Source organism: Anguilla rostrata, chromosome 2 (genome assembly GCF_018555375.3).
Source record: "Anguilla rostrata isolate EN2019 chromosome 2, ASM1855537v3, whole genome shotgun sequence".
Lineage (NCBI taxonomy): Eukaryota > Metazoa > Chordata > Actinopteri > Anguilliformes > Anguillidae > Anguilla > Anguilla rostrata.
In genome coordinates this window covers 45,530,003-45,550,585 of record NC_057934.1, presented here as the reverse complement: position 1 = coordinate 45,550,585, position 20,583 = coordinate 45,530,003, and the positions used below count along the sequence as shown (strand labels likewise).

General features: G+C 41.5%; 1 protein-coding gene across 8 annotated transcripts in view; it reads left to right on the top strand.

The window, feature by feature from the left end:
- Positions 1–20,121, top strand: part of LOC135248194 (caspase recruitment domain-containing protein 11-like) — a 36,284-nt gene extending 16,163 nt beyond the window's left edge. For 5 of the 8 annotated variants that reach the window (XM_064322533.1, XM_064322531.1, XM_064322538.1 and 2 more), the window contains exons 2-24: positions 848–1,068; positions 2,474–2,611; positions 2,863–3,188; positions 3,666–3,845; positions 4,738–4,890; positions 7,081–7,206; positions 7,341–7,535; positions 7,663–7,818; positions 7,986–8,037; positions 8,118–8,248; positions 8,880–8,989; positions 9,184–9,230; positions 10,552–10,681; positions 12,443–12,641; positions 12,925–13,051; positions 13,525–13,765; positions 14,265–14,349; positions 14,725–14,820; positions 14,928–15,030; positions 15,226–15,405; positions 15,921–16,045; positions 17,551–17,666; positions 18,287–20,121. In XM_064322533.1, coding sequence (XP_064178603.1) covers positions 867–1,068; positions 2,474–2,611; positions 2,863–3,188; positions 3,666–3,845; positions 4,738–4,890; positions 7,081–7,206; positions 7,341–7,535; positions 7,663–7,818; positions 7,986–8,037; positions 8,118–8,248; positions 8,880–8,989; positions 9,184–9,230; positions 10,552–10,681; positions 12,443–12,641; positions 12,925–13,051; positions 13,525–13,765; positions 14,265–14,349; positions 14,725–14,820; positions 14,928–15,030; positions 15,226–15,405; positions 15,921–16,045; positions 17,551–17,666; positions 18,287–18,491 — 3,423 coding nt within the window. In that variant the 5' untranslated portion in view covers positions 848–866 and the 3' untranslated portion in view covers positions 18,492–20,121. Of the gene's footprint in view, positions 1–844; positions 1,069–2,473; positions 2,612–2,862; positions 3,189–3,665; positions 3,846–4,737; positions 4,891–7,080; positions 7,207–7,340; positions 7,536–7,662; positions 7,819–7,985; positions 8,038–8,117; positions 8,249–8,879; positions 8,990–9,183; positions 9,231–10,551; positions 10,682–12,442; positions 12,642–12,924; positions 13,052–13,524; positions 13,766–14,264; positions 14,350–14,724; positions 14,821–14,927; positions 15,031–15,225; positions 15,406–15,920; positions 16,046–17,550; positions 17,667–18,286 lie in introns of all 8 variants that reach the window. The other 3 variants (XM_064322534.1, XM_064322536.1, XM_064322532.1) reach the window with 2 other exon arrangements.
- Positions 20,122–20,583: the final 462 nt, after the last annotated feature.

Here is a 20,583-nt window from a genome sequence, read left to right as displayed (position 1 = left end):
TAAAATAATTCTGAACTATCAAGTTTACAGTTGTTAGTTTAGAATTATTTTAAAATTGTACACCGATGCTGCCCTGTATTTACATACAGAAGCACAGTTGGCTCACAAGTCAGACCATCATCCACTCTGATTGGGTCAGTAGGGCTTGTTCTTCACCAGTGGCCATCCAAGGTTCTGTTCTGCATGAGTGAAGGAGAAAACACTCAGGGCTACATTTAGTCAAGTCCAGCTATTATGGAATATGAACTGACCAAGCTTTCACAGTGCTGACAGTGTAGTCTGCCATATTTATAGTGGCTTTAAGTGACGAGGAGTTAAACAGTGAGAGAGAGAGTTTTCATTATAAATTAGGCCTACTCAGTGTTTGGTGTATTTTCTGCTCCAGTCTTTGATTCTTTTGTACTACCCTGTGCCTCTATGTGCAGTTGCCTGTGGTTCAAATTTCAACATCAATGTGGTGTAACACTTGCTAGAGTGTTTCCTGCTAATGTGTTTTCAAATTCATCAGCAGATCTGAAAGGGAAAAAAGAGACAAACTTTTATTGCCAGATGATTTCCTGACGCCCGCTTGAAGTCTAATTAATTCTGAAATGCTATAAATCCTTCACGTGTTCGCTGCTGTGGTTGACGCTAGAGAGGCATGGATCCAGTAAGAGCGCATTGTGATACTTGAGTGATACCGGTGGATTCTTCGCCACAGGCTCGTCAGGCCGTGGCGGCCTGTCCCTGTCTGTGAGAGAGGCGTGTGCGCCGTCAGCGGCGTGTGAAAGAGACACGTGGGGGAAGTGGCTAGCCCGCCCGCCCGCCTGGCGGGAGCAGAGCGTGAGCGTGTCTCTCCTCCCAGCAGGCTTGAGCGGCGGCGCGCCATGGAGAGCGGCTGCTCCGACATGGCGAAGGACGACGAGGAGGCGCTGTGGGAGAACGTGGAGAGCAACCGCAACATCCTCAGCCGCTACATCAACCCCAACAAGCTGACCCCGTACCTGCGGCAGTGCAAGGTCATCGACGAGCAGGACGAGGACGAGGTGCTCAACTCGCACATGCTGATCTCCAAGGTCAACCGGGCAGGTACTGCCGCGCCTTCGCACAGTGTGGGCTTGTGTGTCTGTGTGTCTGTTCCAGCCAGTGACGGAGAACGGAAATGAACGTACCATAGAAAGTAAAAATGCAAATCAGCCACAGAAAACATTTGCATGCAAATCCCTCCATCAATCAGTTACTCTGTCAGCCATCCCTGTCTGTGTTTTTTCAGTTGTGCATGATGAATGGAAGCTTTGAAACCCCTGTCTAACCTGCCGCAGTACTGAGATGCTGTTCTGCTTTTGTGTGTGTACAAAACATGCATACGTGTCCAGCAACAGCTGCAGTACTGCAGTGTGTAGACAGAATATGTTAAAATTGTCATATAAAGGGATACTAAGCATCACAAACACCAGTTGTACCCGCTTTCTGCCTGTGGATGATACTGATCAGACAGCCCTAGAACTTTCTTTGCCAGGAATGTCAGATGCTGGTGCCAAGCCATTTTGTCAGCAACATCTTTTGTTTTTCTTTCACATTATTAAAAAGAGTACTTATCCTTTTGGGCACAGTACACTTTGTTATTTTTCTGTGATAATTGTGTCCATCATCGGCACCTGCTGTTTCAGTTAATAAGTGTGTCTCTCGAAAATGGATAATGTACTCTCTCAAACAAATAATGGCTCGACAAAGAATGAATGTTAATACTCTGAACGCCGCTGCCAATTTTCATAAGGAATGTGTAATTACTTATAACAATGACACATTAGTTGAAATGTGTTTTGTTTCCAAGATGTAGGCCCCAGATTGAAAATAATAAATATTAATGTAGCATATATCTACATTCGAGTTTGTTTGTGCATTAATCTTCAGTGCTAGAAGATAGCTGGATTATTTTTAGTGGGATGAAGCATGTGGTCTCGGAAGCTCCCCTCAGTTACCTCTATTTTCTGCATGTGTAGCCAAAGCAATGTCATGCATCCACAAGCATGTAAATGTGTTCTCAGTGCACAGTGCTTTGCATTTAGATTGTAGCACTACATCAGACTCCTTTGTAATTTCAACTCCAGTCAAAAATATTACTCTCCAAGAATGAGAGCGAAGTTTCTTGAAACAAACTAGAAAAAAAACCATAAATCTTTATTCTTAATCAAAGCAAGAACCTTATATGATTTAGATGTTTGATGCAGCATGGCTTTGCAGTAGATAACACCAAAAAGGATTTCCATCCGTAAATGACAATGCAAAGAACATACTGGAATAATTAAAAAAGTGTTCGAAACTGAATCACAGTATGGCTTCTTATGCTGTAAAGTCATTCTCACTTACCAGTACATTGACATCCTTGACTAGGAAAGAGGCTAAATGTATTTTAATTAACCTGCCAAGTACCGCATTGTATGGATGACTGAGCAACCGATTTCAAGATTGAAAGCAAGGAGTTTTGTTTCAGGCCGGTTGCTGGACATACTGCACACTAAAGGCCAGCGGGGCTATGTGGTGTTTCTGGAGAGCCTGGAGTTTTACTACCCTGATCTCTACAAGCTGATGACGGGAAAGGAACCCACACGCAGATTCTCCACTATTGTTGGTAAGCTGCTGACATAAAGAGGAAGTCTCACCATGTTTCCCCTGTTACGGAAAGCCCTGGGCATTGGTTCACTGCACTACTTCACTTTTTTAAGGTAGCAATACACAGTGGAACACCAATGGCAGCATAGCTGTGGTTTGATAGGATCGCTTGTGCAGCTTTAATGCTTACACTGGCCTAGCATCTCTGAAGCCAGCCCTTTGCCAGTGGAGGCCCACAAAAGCCCATGAGAGAACATTCTTTGTCCACAGTGGAGGAGGGACATGAGGGCTTGACCCAGTTCCTGATGAACGAGGTCATCAAGCTGCAGCAGCAGGCCAAAGACAAGGATGTGCAGCGCGTTGCCATCATGGGCAAACACCGCACGCTGGAGGACGAACACAAGAAGCTGCGCCTGGCAAACCAGGAGCTGCTGGCCTTCCAAGAGCGCTACAACAAGATGAAGGAGGAACGGAACAACTGTAACGATGAGCTCATCAAGGTGAAGGATGACAACTACAACCTGGCCATGCGCTATGCCCAGCTGAGCGAGGAGAAGAACATGGCCGTCATGCGGAGCCGTGACCTGCAGCTGGAGGTCAGAGTGCATCAAAGTACCCCCTCGCCCCATCTCACACACACTCGCACACACACACACACACATACACACACACATGCACACACACATACGCACATACACAAACACACATGCACACACACACACACACACACACACACATACGCACACAAACACATGCACATTGCGAGAAATGAAAACTAATGCCCAATTCAACAAGGAATGCAAACACAATGGCGACTCCAAGTGCAAAAAGTATGTTTGTCTGCTATTAACCCAGCTGTAAAACTGCTCCTTCCTAATAGGAAGTGGGTGTCTATATGACTGGTGCTAGCTCACTAGCTGTCTTTGAAATCTTCCCTTATCATTGCAAGGGCCGTCATGGAAATATTTTAAATTTCATGTCATCTGGCGTAAAATAAGTGGCCACAGATAAATGCTGATAACATGCATTCTGCACCACTCGTTCGTGATGGTGGTGAACATGGTGCGTTTCAGATAGACCAGTTAAAGCACAAGCTCAACAAGGTGGAGGAAGAGTGCAAGATGGAGAGGAAGCAGTCACTGAAGCTGAAGACCGACATTGAAAATCGTCCCCGAAGAGAGCAGATCTTTGAGCTGGAGCGGGAGAACGAGGTCCTGAAGATTAAAGTACAGGAGCTACAGTCCATCATACAGGTGCGGTAATCCATTTGTTCCAATATCACAGGGCTGTCTTTGAAAGTGTCATTTGCTGAGAAAAAGCACATTGTAGCTGTTCAAGTATGTTAGTCACTGGAGGGAATATGCAGTTGCCTGAAATTACTGGATGAATTTTCAATGCTGTGAAACACTTACAACCATCTGCAGATTAGACATACATTACCAGCCTTAGAAAGTGGAACTTAAGTGAACCCTACAGATATGGTAATTTTACCAGCCATATGTGCAGTGGGAACAAGCTCTGTACTGTTCTGTAGCTCATAGAATGCTTTGTGCTCAGCACTACGTTATAGTGTACATTAACATTGTTGAAATAATGCCCCCTCATTTTTGATAGTTGTGTTTTCTATCTAACCTCACTTCCATAGGTACGGAAATCATTAAATCCACAATTTATTTGTGGATGTTTTATCTGCGTTTGCATTGCTAAAAAATTCTCACTGGTCTTAATGCTAGAATATTACAACACTGACCATCATAAATTGACAAACCACTACTCTTGCCTTTGCATTTGTGTAGAATAAGGGGGTCTATGTAGATATGTCTTTATTGTGGAAATGTCAGTTGAATTGCAGTACATTTCAGTAGCAATTTGTAAACGTTCTAGAACTATGAAATGGTTTGTTTTGCTTGTTTGCTTAATTATAACCTTCCATTAACCACAGAGCAAAAGTCATTTCAGAGGGAAGATTTACTGCTGTGTTAAGGAACCAATGGCTCTTTATATTGTCCCCCACTGTTACTTTTCATGACGAGATTTGAATATGTGGATATGTACTGCTGCATGCCACAACGAGGGGTCTGTGCATCTCAGGTGGCCTCATGGCCAGATATTGAATCCTGTTCTCTTTCCCCTTGGGGCCCCTAGCCAGGGAAGCAGGTTCTGCCGGACTCTGAGAAGGCCATCCTGGACATCCTGGAGCATGACAGGCAGGAGGCTCTGGAGGACCGGCAGGAGCTGGTGAACAGGCTGTACAACCTGCACGAGGACGTGCGGCAGGCGGAGGAGCTGAGGGACAAGGTGGGGACAGGAAGCTTCCGCGCCAGCGTCTGCGTGTGCCTTGGGGGGGTCACACATGCTGCGCATGTGGCACTCGGCGGCACTTCGTGACACAGCAAGGGGTGTAAAAAGTGACAAAGGGGGCAGGGGCGTTCTCCAAATGGCCATAAACTGAGAAAGAAAAATGCAAAATCATGCCAGAATTTTCTCACACCTCTGTGAGAAAGGTCTCTGTAGGCTGCTGCAGTTGAGTATGACCATAAAAGGTGTTTTTGCTTCTACACCCACACGGGTGCAACAGCCTGGAGTTAATTTGCATTACACAGGTCTGAGACCATATTTTTTCAAGCGCGTCTGATGCATCTGTACTCCAGTGTGTCCCCACAAGAGACCCCTCTCCTCAATAATGAATGTGCAAGACAAAATGTGTCAGTACAAGAAGTTGGTGAAAAGTTGCTTGGGAAAGAAAACATATCATGCTTGTCTTAAATTAAGCTCCTGACATGGATATGGTCAGATAAACCCAACCTGTTTCCACAGCTAAATCAGAAACAAATGAAAGTTAATGGTAGTTACGCCAGCTTGACTGTTATTTACAGAATGGTGTAGAGAAGTCCCATGGACTGAATGTATTAACCTCCTGACATGACAGAGAGCACCTGGATCAGTGCCCTCACATGTAGATAACAGAAAGAGAGAAACTGTGATGCACATACATATCTATCAATATTTTACAATGGTTTTCAACCGTAGTTGTAAGACCGCTTACGTTGTTCTAGACTTTTCTACACCCCCCAATGAAATTGGATTTATCAACCAAGAGAACTCTTACCACTGTACCGCAGTAAACTTTAATTACTATTAATCTTTTATTACTGAGTATTCAGTCGCAACAAACCTCATCTTTTCACTTAGCCTGTGTGTTATTGGCTTAATTATATGTTTACTGTTGATCATGTATTTAAACTGAGAATAGTATGAGATTTTCATATTCTGTTTATGTTTGTCCTGTTTCTGCAGAGTCTTGGCTCAATATATGCAAGTCTCATGTATTAATATTCGAAATCATATTCTCCTACATGCCTTTCTCTGACATTTATATAGCATTTAATGTAAATAGAAATTACCTGGCAATAAGCACTTCACCAGTTTTATCACAATCTCAGTGGTAGCCATTGCCACATTTATATTACATTTATGCTAAAAAGAAGTGACCTTGCAATAGCACTCAGTTGTCACAATCAACTTCATTTTTAAAAGCTGCAACATTCAGACCTTGGTGTAGTGCAATGAAAGTGCAATTTAAGATGCATTTTTGTTTAGAGGACAGGTGGTTCTCGCTCAACGTTAGAGATTAATTTATCTGTCAAATGTTGATTACAAATCCAGACCTATGAATGATTTTAGAAATGACATGCTTGGCTCTATCTTACACTCAGCACTAATGGCAGTGTCTTTGCTAGTTCAGACTAGTTCAGACTGATGCAGTCATTTTCCCATCCAGGGCACTGTTGTTTAAATAGCAAATTAACTTTAGGTGGATTGCTCTTAAGATGAGGTGTGGTCTGGCAAATTATTGGTGTATTGCTATTTTGATGTAGCTGAAAGTGTTTGCACTTATGGTTGAAGGCTCAATTTTAACAATCTTAGCGCATAGTATAAAGCGCATGGTGCAAGCGCATTTAGGGTGTGTCCAGATCTACTTTTATGTGCATGCAGTTGATGTCACCAAAATTCCAGGAATACCAGAGTTTGCTGGGAACTCCTATTTTACCTGTTCTTGGCTGGCAGGTGTTGGGGAATTGCACGTATTCAATGGCATATCGGACTAGGATGGAGGTAACTGTATGTATGGCCAAACTTAGAGGGATATGGTGAATAGAGATTGGATATGCCTCCACTTGAACTTAGGGCATACTTATGGGGAAACAGCTGAAATGGCTTCAGAGGAGTGAAGAGCTTAAAAAATGTAAGAAAGGTCTGTAGCTAAATCAAACATTGTGTCACTGTGATTTTATTCCTAAATAAAAATTTGTCTCGTGTATTGTTTCTTAAAATATTTTAGGATCAGTTCTTCCCTGTAGTTTGCCTAGAATTACACTATTAAGGAAAAAGTTAAAAGATAGAGCAACACTAATACTAATAAAATACATTATAAATGTCACAAATGATGTATCATAACATAAGATGTCTCCTGCAATACTTTTACAGTACCTGGAGGAGAAAGAAGATCTGGAGCTGAAGTGCTCCACTCTGGTGAAGGACTGTGAAATGTACAAGAACCGCATGAACACCATAATGATCCAGCTTGACGAAGTTGAACGAGAGAGAGATCAGGTGAAATACTGGGGTGGTTTGAGGAAGTCTGAGACCGGCTCACTTAAAAGAATGTTGCTGTGCTCGGGCAGAAACTGACATTTTGGTTTGGAGAACAGCGTGGCTCACTTTGCCCTGTCTCTGGTGCCCGTTAGGCGTTTCGTTCTCGGGACGAGGCTCAGAACCAGTTCTCCCAATGCCTGGTTGATAAGGACAAGTACCGCAAGCAGATCCGCGAGCTGGAGGAGCGCAGTGATGAGCTGCACATCGAGATTGTGCGCAAAGAGGCCAAGATCGTCAACCTGGAGTCCAAGCTGAGACGCCTGTCCAAGGACAATGGCCTGGATCAGGTGAAGGGGGGGTGCTTTGTCATCAGCTTTGCCTCTGCTCTAACGGGGCAGCTATTTGCAGTTAAGTCTGCATAATGGATTTCACGATGTACCTCCCTCACTCTGTAAGTTTGTGTTCCCTACACAGAGTTTAACCCGAGACATTCCATCTATATCGCAAACCTTTGGCAACCCTAAAAGAGACGGTCAGTTTGAAGACTCTGGTGATGAGTCTCCAGATGACAACAAATTCTTCCTCCCGGAACATCGGCTCAGACGGAGGCCAAACCTCAAAGGAGTCGTGGTGAGTTCCCGGGCAAAACCTTGACTGAGAAGCTTTCAAATACAGTTTTGCTTATTGATCCTCAGTTATGCAAGATTTTTTTTTAGAAGTTGAAATTAAGCCATGCCTTTTCTATTAAACTGTCTTTTTCTAATATGAAAATTAGAATCATACGTATTTACTTTCAGATCTCCAGAGCAAAGTCTCCAGTCACCACTCCTAAATCCATAGATTTTTCAGGTAATTTGATTTATGTTAAATATATTGGTATCAATCTGTATTACAGTGTGTGATAACACACAATAAGACTTTTGAATCAGCCCCATTTCCACCTGCAGCATCAGTCGTGAACACCAATGGGGAGCTTTCAGATGCCCCTAGCACTGATACCAACTCTATAACTGCCAGTTCCTCCAACACTGCAGCCACTGGAGAAATACTCAACAAGCATGTAAGTATTCATGTGACTGAGAGAGTTAAATATATGAGGATGCAGTAACCGCATTATTACTGTTGCTGAATCTATGTACAGAAAATTCTCACACATAGGGGTTGTAAATTCAGAATCAATTAAACCAACAAGCCAAAAAAGCCTAGGGACATTGGTTTTCATGTGCAGGATGAATAATATAGGCAAAAAGTAAATAGTCAGAACCCCATTTCAGCTCCCAATGTGTTGACCCTTTAAGTTTATTTATATTGTGTTTCGTTTGTTTTTCATGACACAATATAAAATGAAACTCATTGCCAGTTTGTGAGTGCAATTTATCTTTCAACAAACCAAGGATGCAAAATATCAAAATTATGCTGTTATGCCTCAAGACCTGTAGTGGCCAAGGCTTCAAATTAGATTGACCTGCTATACAAATAGCTATTATTTTGTTTAAGGAATCCCAGAAAGCTTTTTTCTTTTCTCTCTGTTCTGCCTATATTAAATCAGGCATGCCAAGACCATCTCTACGCCTTTACAGAAAATCTGTATCAGTGAGCAGAAATAAGTCTCGGGGAGTTTGAGGAATTGGTATAATTTTGTTCTGTCCATCCTTGGCCAACCATTTCTCTTTCTGTTTCCTATGTGAAAGCTCCTGCGATTTCGCAATGACAGTATAATGTCCACCGTCCCTGAACCACCAGGAAATGACTCTATTGTCAGGAGGAACAAGGAGGGGGAACACGACACTCTACCTAGAAGGTATACCCTTCACACGGTCTTGGTTTACCCCAGTGCCCAGCTTTCTGAATAAAATGGGTGAAATTCATGAAATGGTTTTGGGTGAAATGATAGAGGAGATATTACTTACTCATGCTAGTACTGCTGCATATTTCTCTGTGATCAGCATTTTTTAAGGAAGAGCTTTGTCTGACATACATGTTTCTTTTCTCTAGCCTATGTGACTTTGATTGTGACAGTGGTGACAACATGGAACTTTGTGGTAAAGTATCAACCTGAAAAAATGAAAAAATTTTCTGTTATAATTACACAGGTTACTGAGTAACTGACTTATATATTCTTAGGTACTTGGTCATGAAGGTACAGTTATAAAGGCTACAAATAAGGCTACAAATTTAGTCTTGGGTTTTTGTTTTTTTGTAAACTAACACATAAGACAATATATACACAACAAACAACACTCCATGATGCCATAGTTATTGTCATCAAAGTTCTGTTGGCTCATGTTTGTCGACATAAAATTTACTCTCCAGAATGTGAAGGCTAAAAATTACATACATTACACACGTGTCTCACACATTTGCCACATAATTAACTGTGCAGAACAAAATGAAAATGTCTTTTTTCCACAGTAGTTTTATACAAAAGTAGGCAATGCTAGTGCACTTAAGGTCACTGAAGAGATATAGCTTGGTTATGCAAAGGTCTTTCAATATGTTTGCTACAGCTTTTACTTTGTAGCCTATAGGGATATTATATGCCATACACACTTTCAGCCTACTCACTTTGATGAAGTGTTCCCTTGAGTATTTATCTATAACTCCTCTTGAGCTATGAGCAAGAGTCTACTTATTCTCACACAAATTCTTTGCTTTTGACAGCTGCAGTAGGAAACAACGGCCACACACTCATATAATGCCTGAAAACAAGAAATGCATTGACACTTTTATACCTTGTGGTCTTTGTTAGGATAAGTTACTTTGCACTTGTTCCTTTGAGTTTGCTCTACTGCACTACTTACTTAATATTTTACTTTTACTTTTTCCCATGCTCTCAAAAACTCATTGTGGTTAACTTCAACAACAGCAAGAAATGTTATTTGCTAAGAACACAGGAAAATGTTTTGAGCAGGAATAGCTAATTGTATTCATTTTACTTGAAATGAAAGGTGCAATTTCTCATGCAGTTTGCTCTGTTTATCACCATCTTTCAAGATATTGAGATTTCATCTTAAATTTCCATGAATTCTATGAAAATGTTGTAGCTTTTGTTGTAATATGTAGGTGCATGCATTTTAGAGTAATCCCGTTTCTTAAAACAAACCCATGCAAGTTTAAGACCAGTGAATGTATGATATATGAACATGTTGAGGAGAAAATGCAAAGCAAAGAGGAGTTAAACATATACATCACAGTAAACCACCTGCCAAACCAGATCAAGACTTAGTAGAAATAATTAATTCAACACTTGAGTGAGACCCTCTGGAGAATGTGGTGATGTTGAAGTGCTAAGGCGTTCAAGCATTGAAAAGCGTGTGCTGTCAGTCTAGTGAACATATGTTATTTGCTAATGTGTCCTTTCAGATGAAGACTCTGACAGATTTTTCCATGGACCTCCTTCAATCCACTCCTCGTCATCCTCCCATCAGTCAGAGGGCTTAGAGTTGGACTTGGAACAAGTCAACAACATCTTCAGAAAGTTCTCCCTGGACAGGTTGAGTTGTACATCTGACTTACTTTAATTTGTTGCTTTTCACACATATGAGATGTTTTTCCATTTAATATGAGTTAACAAGCTTTTTTTAGTTTGTTAGCTTGCTTTTGTTATTCTTAATTTATTCTCACCTGCCTCGGCTGTCAACTGCTAATTGCTACTTCTTTCCCAATTAACCAAGGGTTAGCGCAGTCCTGTCAGATGCTGTCTTGTTTCACGAATAAAACAATTTCAGTTGCACAGTACCATTTTGATAATGCATATTAAAAGCTGGCTTTTCTACTGCTTGCAAAAAGATTTGTGCCATGAACATCTAACACTGTGGCTTTGGGCGTCTAGAAGTTGTGATCTCTGAAGTGTAGGTTTATCTTTTAAATTGACGAGGCAACAATGTGTAGCTCACATTGAAATTGCTTTGCAGTGTTTTGTAGTGTTACATTTCTGACTACTGTTATTAATATATGTTAACAAGACTGAAAAAGTTGTCAAATGTTTCAGGCCTAATACCAAGGTAAATGTGCTGTTTGTCTGCTTTGTGAAGATGATCACAGTGTTTTTTTCAGTTCAGCCTTTACAGATAAATCATCATTGCCTGCATTCTTCTTTGATTTACCTGTATGTTTAATATTGCTTGGAATAGAAATAGAATTTCAGTTTATTTCCTGAGACTATACAGCCTTGTTTGCTTTATTAAGTCATGCTTTGCTGATAAATATGAAAATGAACAGAGCACGGTGTGTATACAAGCCCTTATTTGGCTCTGTCATAAACAAACGTACTTTTCACAGTATTTGCATGCTTCTTTCATCTGATTTTATCCAGAAATATGGGCTTAGGTCTGTTTTGCCCTGTGTCAGGATGCTGTTGAATGTGCTACCACACATTATAAGACAAAAGCTGTTTACTGGTCTAAACCATTGTCATTTGCCTAAAGAGCAATAATGAAGACTGTTAAGTTGAAAGGACTGTTTTTCCCAAGGCATCTGCACATCAAATTAGCATCCATGTTTTTCATCCGAATGTCACATTGTATCTAATTCAGTAGAAATGCTGAATAAATAGCTGTCTATAAATAACCACTCATTTGAACATCAAAGCAAGCATTGAAACACGCTTGATGATTTTTTTTTTAATTCATCAACAATTCTGTCAGATCTTGTTTTGAAGAAACTGGCTGCACTCTTTTCTGTTGTCCTGCTTATATAAAATAATGCTGTTACTGGCGCCCTCCATTCGTGAGCTGTTTACAAGCCTAGCTAAGGGCCCTGTTATCATCTGTTTCAGAACGAATTATATCAAAATCAAAATTAAGCCAGTGTTTTAAAGTCCAAGTGAATTGTTTGATTTTGGAAGAAACCTCCCATTTTTTCTTCTTTGGTTAAGAGAAGAGGGAGAATAAATGACAGGTTCATTGTTTGACTTACTCTTCATTCTTTCAGGTTCTTAATCCATTCAGTCATGTTTATTTTTTCAGCATTCCATGTTTTCAGATCCAGATAGAACTTTCTGAGGGAACGTTAGATCATTTGTTTTTTACCTTGGAGAATGCATTCATTACAGAAAGCTGCCTCAGGATGTGAGGGTTCGCCCGAATAAATTAGAATAACCGACATTCTTTAATACAGGAGCTTGTATTTTTCTTGTATGTGAATCACAATTATTACAAATAATTCTTGTGCATTTGTGTCAGTATTGCGTCTGTGTTGTCCGTTGTGATCAGAGGGATTCTCAGAGCTCCTGGTCGTGTGTTGTGTTCTTCAGACCGTTCCGGCCTTCCCTCAACTCCTTCACGAGCGTCAGCAGCACGCTGCGCCTGGTGGACATCTCCCTCCCGGGGGACTCCTTCTTGTCTGAGGTCAGCCTGGTGGGGGGCAATGCCAGCGGCATCTTCATCTCCTCCATCCAGCCGGGGTCCAACGCCGACAGGGCGGGCCTGAGAGAGGGACACCACCTCCTACTGGTGAGGGAGGGAGACCGCTGTGTTCAATTCACCATCTTCTCTTTCACATTGACCTGGGATCCAAAGAGTTATATATTTAAAAGCCCTGCTTGGTCCTGTGTCCCTTACTTTGTCATAGCATGATTCATTTGCTTTTTGTACTCGCTAGATTCTGCAGCGGTACTTTCTCTGGCTCTGCCATTATTTTTTGCATCCTGATTTGGGGTAGCTTACATAAGTTACACATACTGTCCTTTTATGCAGCTGGACGACCTCTGAGTTCTCTCTGTTCTTTTCTCCCCAGCTGGAAGGCTGTGTTCATGGGGAGAACCAGAGCGTCCCCCTGGATACTTGCACTATGGAGGAAGCAAAGTGGACTCTGCAGAGATGCAGCGGACTGATCAAGCTGCACTTCAGAGCAAACTATGACGGTAAGCTGAGAGCTCTCTCTTTATCATTAGTACCAGCCTGCTGTTTCCAAAACAGCTCCACGTACGTTGGGTTGAGGCATCCCTACTGATTTCAAAAGGCATCTGTTGTGACAATTTCTGCTGGAGAACATCTGGAAGTTAAGGGCGATCGTTGGTCTGTGCTATCTGTCCTCAAGCTGGCTTTCTTGGGCCATCCCAGTGCGCTCCCCTTATCTTCATATGTCACCAGTGACATGTGTGCTTGGCACCAGGGTTTTAAAGCAGCTTGCTTGATGAAAGAACTTGTATTGTAGAATTTTATCCAAACAGGCGGAGTGGTGTTACAGAGCACACTCATAAAGAGATGCTTGTATGTGTAAATGCATAATGTTAGTTCTGTAAGCTCAATGCACTTACAGCAGGTGATGTTTAATAGCTACCAGTCCAGTCGTGCAACATCAGGTCACCCATGGAACTATGTTTTGCCCAATCAGGTTATAGGAAGTTACAGAAGGAGATGGAGGAGGGCACCTTGGTGTCTGGGGATTCTTTCTATATCCGCCTGAACCTCAACTTGTCGGGCCAGTGGGACAGCTGCTCGATGAATGCGCACTGTGACGAGATTGTCCACGTCCTGGACACCATGCACCAAGGGAGGAGTGAGTGGCTGTGTGCGCGAGTTGACCACTTTATTGACAAAGACCTGGAAAAGGGCACAATCCCCAGCTTCTCCAGGTAACTGTCCCTCTCACTGCATATAGGATCGCTGTATTTCTTGGTTCATTTGTGTTGTGATGTTTAGACACAGATTGCACGTAAGAATCCAGCATCCAATGATTGAAAGTCTTATTAATGACATCAGTGCCTGAGAAACATGTAGATAAGGGTCTCCGAAGTAAAAGTGGCACATCTGTAGCGAAATTAAATGGGAGGGGATGAATCATCAAATGACATGAACACATGGTGCTTTGAGCCCTGCCTCAATGTATCAAAATAAACCTGACATAATGGCAAGCATGATGATACTATGTACCTAATGGCTTATTAATGATGTCACTGAGCTGAATTGCCAGGATACGAGCGCCCTGTTAACCAGTGGTTCTGAGAACTAATAATGAGAAAGGTGGACGCTCCCTACAGTACCACGGCGTGATTGATGGCGTGTTGCTTTGATTCCCGGCACGTGCAGCCAAAAGTGCTCAGAACCGCGGTTCCCCTTGTCCCCTCCCCCCAGGGCTCAGCAGCTGCTCCTGGTGAAGATGCAGAGGCTGATGTGCAGGGGGAGCCGGGAGGAGGCAGACAGCCTGCGCGGACTCAAGGTACGCACGCCTCCCGCCCGTCTCGCCCGTCCCGCCCGTCCCGCTGACGCTACTCCTCGTGCCGCACTAACGCCACTTTCGTTCAGTTACTTAAACAGACGGAGGCATTATTTTTGGTGAAACTTTATAGCAGTTTTGAGTTCCGTCATTTAATCATTAAAATGTGAGGTAAGCATTTAAAGTTTTCTTTTTCCTCATATGAGCCTTGACAGATAGTTCGGTAGCTATTAGCTGTATTTACTAGGAGATCAGGGTTCATTATGTAAACCAGTTTATACACACGCTGATCAAGCCAGCAGGAGGTTGATACATGTTTTATAGATCTCTCTAGCTAATATAGATTAAAGATGATTATCCATTAATATTACTTTTTAGAATATGCTACAGCCTGAGGAATCTCCTCCTCCTCCGGACCCCAAATCCAGCCCTAGATTGTCGCGTGCAAGCTTCTTCATTGGCCAGATCTTACAGGTAACTGCTCACGTACAGGAAAAGGAAAGGGTGTGAGGTTGTGCTTTTGATTTCTGCATTAAATGTAGGTGGTTTTCAGTTTGGTGAGATGTCTTTCCTTTTGCAAGTTTGTCAGCAGGACTGAGAACAAGTACAAGCGGATGAACAGCAACGAGAAGGTCCGGGTCGTCAGCGGGGGGAATGCTACACTCACAAGGCCTGGGTTCGAAAGTACGAAGCAAGAATATAATAAGAGATGTTTGCGATCTCCTGCTGTGTCGTCACATTGGTGACTGCACGCTTTTATGTCACACTGCAGCAGCCTGGCTTTATTTTGAGCCTCTGTGTCCTCACTGCTCTTCTTCTGTTCGTATGCTTGTACTTCATCTTGTATTTTTTCAGAACTGGGTTTGTTTGATGTTTCAGACTCAGATGCGGAGAATGATCTGAGCAAGAGCTTGAACCTGATTCCGTATTCTCCAGTGAGCCCGCACCGCTCTCAGCGCAAGAGGCCTGTCCTCTTTGCCCCCAATATTTTGGCCAAAACCATTGTGCAGAAGTTCCTCAATTCAGGAGGGGCCATGGAGTTCAACATATGCAAGCCAGGTAATGCAAAGCGTTTGCAGGAAAAAGAAGGCCATTACGAACAGGGCTCAGATACCACAGGAGCATCAAATGGGGGCCAATAGACCACAAGTGAAAAATAGGTCACACACACACAGGCTCACAAGTCTCCTTTGTTACTGCTGGATGTGAAGGCAAGTCCTGTCTGCATGAATGCATTATGGGACTGCAGTCATGTGGCACGTTACAGGAAATAAGGTCACACACATATAGAACTGCTCTGTGGAAATGAATGATACACATCTTGCATATTACATCTTGGTCATCTGAGAATTAGCATGAATTATTTAAGATTTTGTTTTTCAGTTTGGCTTGTAAAGGATTGCTAGTGTTTGTTTCTGTTAGATTTTCTGTTTTTGTTCCAGGCATAGTCTTAGTGATTTGTCTATGGATGGCTGATTCTACATTAGAGCATAAATCTGCTTCCTGATAGGCAAAATGCTATTGACTGCTTTTACAGGTTTACTTCCCCTCATTCTTTTCACTTTATTCTTTAGACATTTTATCAAAGGAGGAGTTTCTGATGAAACAGAAGATTGAGCCCATTATTTATTCCAAAGAGAAGCATGGCTGTACCTATGAGTGCATCACTCCTGAAAATATTGAGGCTGTCGCTGCCAAGGTAAAACTTGGAACCAGATGTGTACTAGTTAATTGAGGACTGTCCTGAATGAACAAGATAACCAAATGCTTTCTCTGACTAAGTAAACCCTATTTTAATGCCACATGACAATCATCTAGCAAATCAATTACTGGCTGCCTTTGGGAGGCTCAAAAGTAAATGTGATAACCACACAGGAGGAAATTTTTGTCTTTTCAGACCTTTTCCAAAAATGAACTTTGTGCTGCCTTATCACAGTTTTCCAGGACACCCTCAATTGTGGTGTGGCTTAAGGGTGTTATTTTCTCTCTGCACATTCATTATGTGCACCTAAAAACACGCTGTTTGCAGAAATGTTATTTACTTCTTGTAATTGGTTTTTTCACTCATTTTTTTTCTTGTCGACTTATAATGGGAAGGAGAACGTGGAGGGTGTTATTTCACATGGGGAAGCTCCAGGCTAGGACAAGTCCAGTTGTATTTATTGACATGATGACTGCAAGGCAGAACACACAGACACACATGCACCATGCACAGGTCTCTCTGACTGCGCTGTTGAGCCACAGTGATTTTGCTCCAAGTCAGCAGAGAGCCCATGCCTTGGTTCTTCATTGGTTCTGATGCAGGCTCTAGCCTTGAACCCTCCTCAGACCACCTCTCCCTCTGTCCCTTCCTCTCCAATCGCAGATCTGTACCTCTGTCTCCCTCTTCTGAGGATCAAAGCTGCCAATACATAATAACGCCACATTTCCTTCTCCCATAGTCTCCAGCTCACCTCTAAACGTCAGCCAATTACACAATCCAATGCTAATTCTAGGAGAGTGGGTCTGACTGACTGTTTCATCTGGTGAAATAAATGTGACTTTGATAGTGGAGAAAATGGCCTGCGGTCTAAAATGTAAATACAACAAAGGGCTGAATGGGACCGGAGAGTGAGGCGACAGTGGGGCTACATGCTCAATGCTAAAAGAAAAAAAATTCAAATGGACTCCTCTGATTGGTTTGTCAGCATGCGAAGCGAAAAGACATATTAGCAGCCTCTGTACTACTAATGTACTTGGAGAAGCTGCTGTGAGAGTTAGCGGTCTTTCTTTGTTGCAAGCACAATGCCTTCCAATGAGAAACAAAAACAACCACGTATGAATAAAAAAACAAAGATATAATTATTTCGGCTCCGTGAATTCGAAGGACGAATAAGTAAGTGTGATTCCTTCATTGATACTTATATTCAAACTAAAGGAAGGCTTCAAAGCAATTATTACATTTCTGTGGATCAGAAGATTGGGAGATGATTGCAAGGGTCGCTGCGTCTCATGAATGCAAAATATCATTTTGTAAGTGGGGATGAAAATGTATCTGTCAAAGAAACTGTTAGATATGGTTCTGCTGTTCTCAAGTGGACTGGCTGCATATTGGCAATTTGATACACTTTTGCTTTGCTTTCTGAACATGGTTCAAAATGAAATTTAGATTTGTGGTTTGTAGGACTGTCTTTTAATAAAAAGGAATACTCTGTCATTTTCTAGAACAAACACTGCCTGTTGGAAGTTGGCCTCAGCTGCACCAAAGACTTGCTAAGAAGAGAAATATATCCCATTATCATCTTCATCAAGGTCTGCGAAAAGAACATAAAGAAATTAAGGTACACACATTTCCCATGCCACCTGAATAACCTCGTAGTAAATTGCACAGCATATTAAATACAGTGCACATCAAGTGTATTTTATTCTTCTTTTGAGATACAATATTCTTATTTCTACTAACTGGAGTATCATAAAAGTGAGATTCCACCTATCAGGGTGTGTCAGTTTCTGCAACTGAACACGGTCAGCTCTTTAATCTAATACAAAGTCTTGAGTGAAACCCCAGAAAGGACAATATGCATTTTATGGAAAGACATGTGAATGGAACAACTCATTCCTTTGTTTCATGTTCTGAAGAGGATACAGTATTTTCACTGATAAGTTGCTGGAAAGGGGTTTTTCACACTAGAAAAAGAAATCAGAATAAATTAGGGGGGTAACGATGAAATAGCCAAAACAACTAATTAGAATGGGTGTCCACATACATTTGGAAATGTAGTGTAATAACTGTATGTTCTCAACATCTATATGTGTACTTTATCGGTCATCACAAACATGTATATATAATGGATGGATGTGTGTGATGTTGCCAATAGCATCTCCACTGGGTAGGGATGAGTTAATGGTCGGACTGGTAGAAGATTACGCTTAGTATTAATGGTTATATTGTTTACTGAAGGAGGCTGCAGTTGAAGGTGGATTCAGAAGACGACTTCGTAAAGACATGCCGTTTGAAGGAGAAAGAGTTGGATGCTCTGCCTTGTCTTTACACTTCTGTGGAACCAGATTCATGGAGTGGAGTGGAGGACCTGCTGAAGGTCATCAAGGACAAAGTCCTTGAGGAGCAGAAGAAGACAGTTTGGGTTGAGCAGGACCTCCTGTAGGACATTTTCGGATTGTTGCCATGGTGGTATCCTACTGATAAAATAAAGCAGTCATATAATGAATGAAATCCAGCTTGTCACTGCGTACAGCATTGCCATCTGTAATGGAGTACAAGCAGTGAACAGAAGTGACATATGCATGTTGTTCTTCAAGATATGTGCAGTCAGTGAACGCTATGGGAAAAGATTTCTTTGTCCGGAGAGCAGACCCAATTGTATACAGAAAGCCTCAGATGAATAATGGAGCAGCTAAGGAACAGTGCCGCGTCTTGTGCCTGCGGTGTGTATCCACTGTGCCTTCTTGCAGCAGCAATTACAGTAAAATATAAATCTGCCCACTCTGCTGTATCTGTAAGGGCCAGTAAGACACAGGTCAGTACACTTGATGTGATTTCTGTGGTCTAGCACTGAAACTGTTTTGTCATGGCCATTTTCATAATTTCAGCTGAAGGATGTGCATGTCAGCAATATATTGTGAACACATTAATGCCACCTAATATGAAGGTAAAATTGGAAAGAACATGCATGGAGCTCCAGTATTGTAATGAAACAATCAAAAAAAAAAACTAGGTAAATATAGCCTGAAGCTCCCATTAATTACTAACATTATTTTTGCATTTTATGTCTTCTCACTGAATAATTATGATGTGTTCACCTTGCATTTTTCTTTCACAGTTGTATTATTTACTGCTATTTATTTTGTAGTGATATGGTTTTCCTCACTCATGCCAACATTATATACTGCACAAATGTACATATCTAAGGAACAGCTACCTTTCTACTAAAATAGTAACACTTGTGAAAATTATTCAAAACATAATTCACAAAGGTAGAAAAACATTTTCATTGTAGACATAAAAACCTTTCAATTCAACAAAATTAAATGTAAGAATTTAATTAACAGCTATTTTTATACTAACTTCTTACTTTTATGCATTAATGCATGGCACTACTTTTTTCATCTGTTGAATATTTACAATATGCTGTCTGAGGATTTTATTTTCTGTTGAGTTGTAATGTCAGTGAGAATGTAATTTTCATAATGTGTATACTTTTGAAAACCCAGCAAACTGAAATGTAAATCAGGAATTGAGGAATATTCTTGCAACAAAAAAATGTGGGTCTAGTCTGGTAATAAAAAGAAAACAAAAACAGAGGGCCAAAGCCTTTATTAAAATTGTTATAAAACATGACTGCAGTACATGGACACTGCAGAGGGCAACATCAGAATTGACATGGGATCACAAGATAATCATTTGTATTTAGAATACAAGCATCTTTTATTAAAGGGGTATGGTGTGGGCTGTGGTATGGTATTTGGGCCACTTTGCTGTGACAGACCTGATTCTAAGTATGATATTAGTAAATATTAGGTTGTTGTTTTAAAAAAAAAACATTTTTAGAGATGTTACATCTCATCTGAAACAGCGCTGCTCATATAGACAGTGGCAAAAACCATTTCATTGGTCTGTACCATGAATAAAAGCATGTGTCATTTAATAATATTATCACTGTAAAGGTCTAAATTTGACAATGAGAAGATGTACTTCACTTGATTGTGCGTTGCTTACTTGGAGGACTGTAATAAATGTGTGACTGTAATAAATCTCATAATCAATGAAGAAAAGAGTTCAAGGAAACAGCATCACTCATGCGTCTCAAGTGATATCCAGCATGGTACTATTTGTTATTAAACATGGCACATTATGCACATATTTCATTGACGGCTGCATAGCTCTTCAAATGACAATATCGTAGTGCCGACAGAGAGAGAGAGAGAGAGCAAATTACAAGGTGAAAGAGCGTCACTTGTGCAGTTTTCTTTGTAGCTGTGATGTATCAGCTCAGCGCAAGGAAAATGATGCGTGAAGGCCTGCTTATGCCTCAAACATTTATTTCTTCAGCCAGATAATACATTCTTATAGAAGTAAGACATCAAGCCCAGCCTTTAGCAAGTTCAGTGTTTCTTTTCTCTCTATGGAAACATGCACCCGGCCTTGTGACAACTCTCTGTTTACGTCACTGGTCCAGGAAAGGGTGAGCACACAGTTGGGGGGGCGGGGGGGGGGCTAGTGCAGTTTACACTACAGGC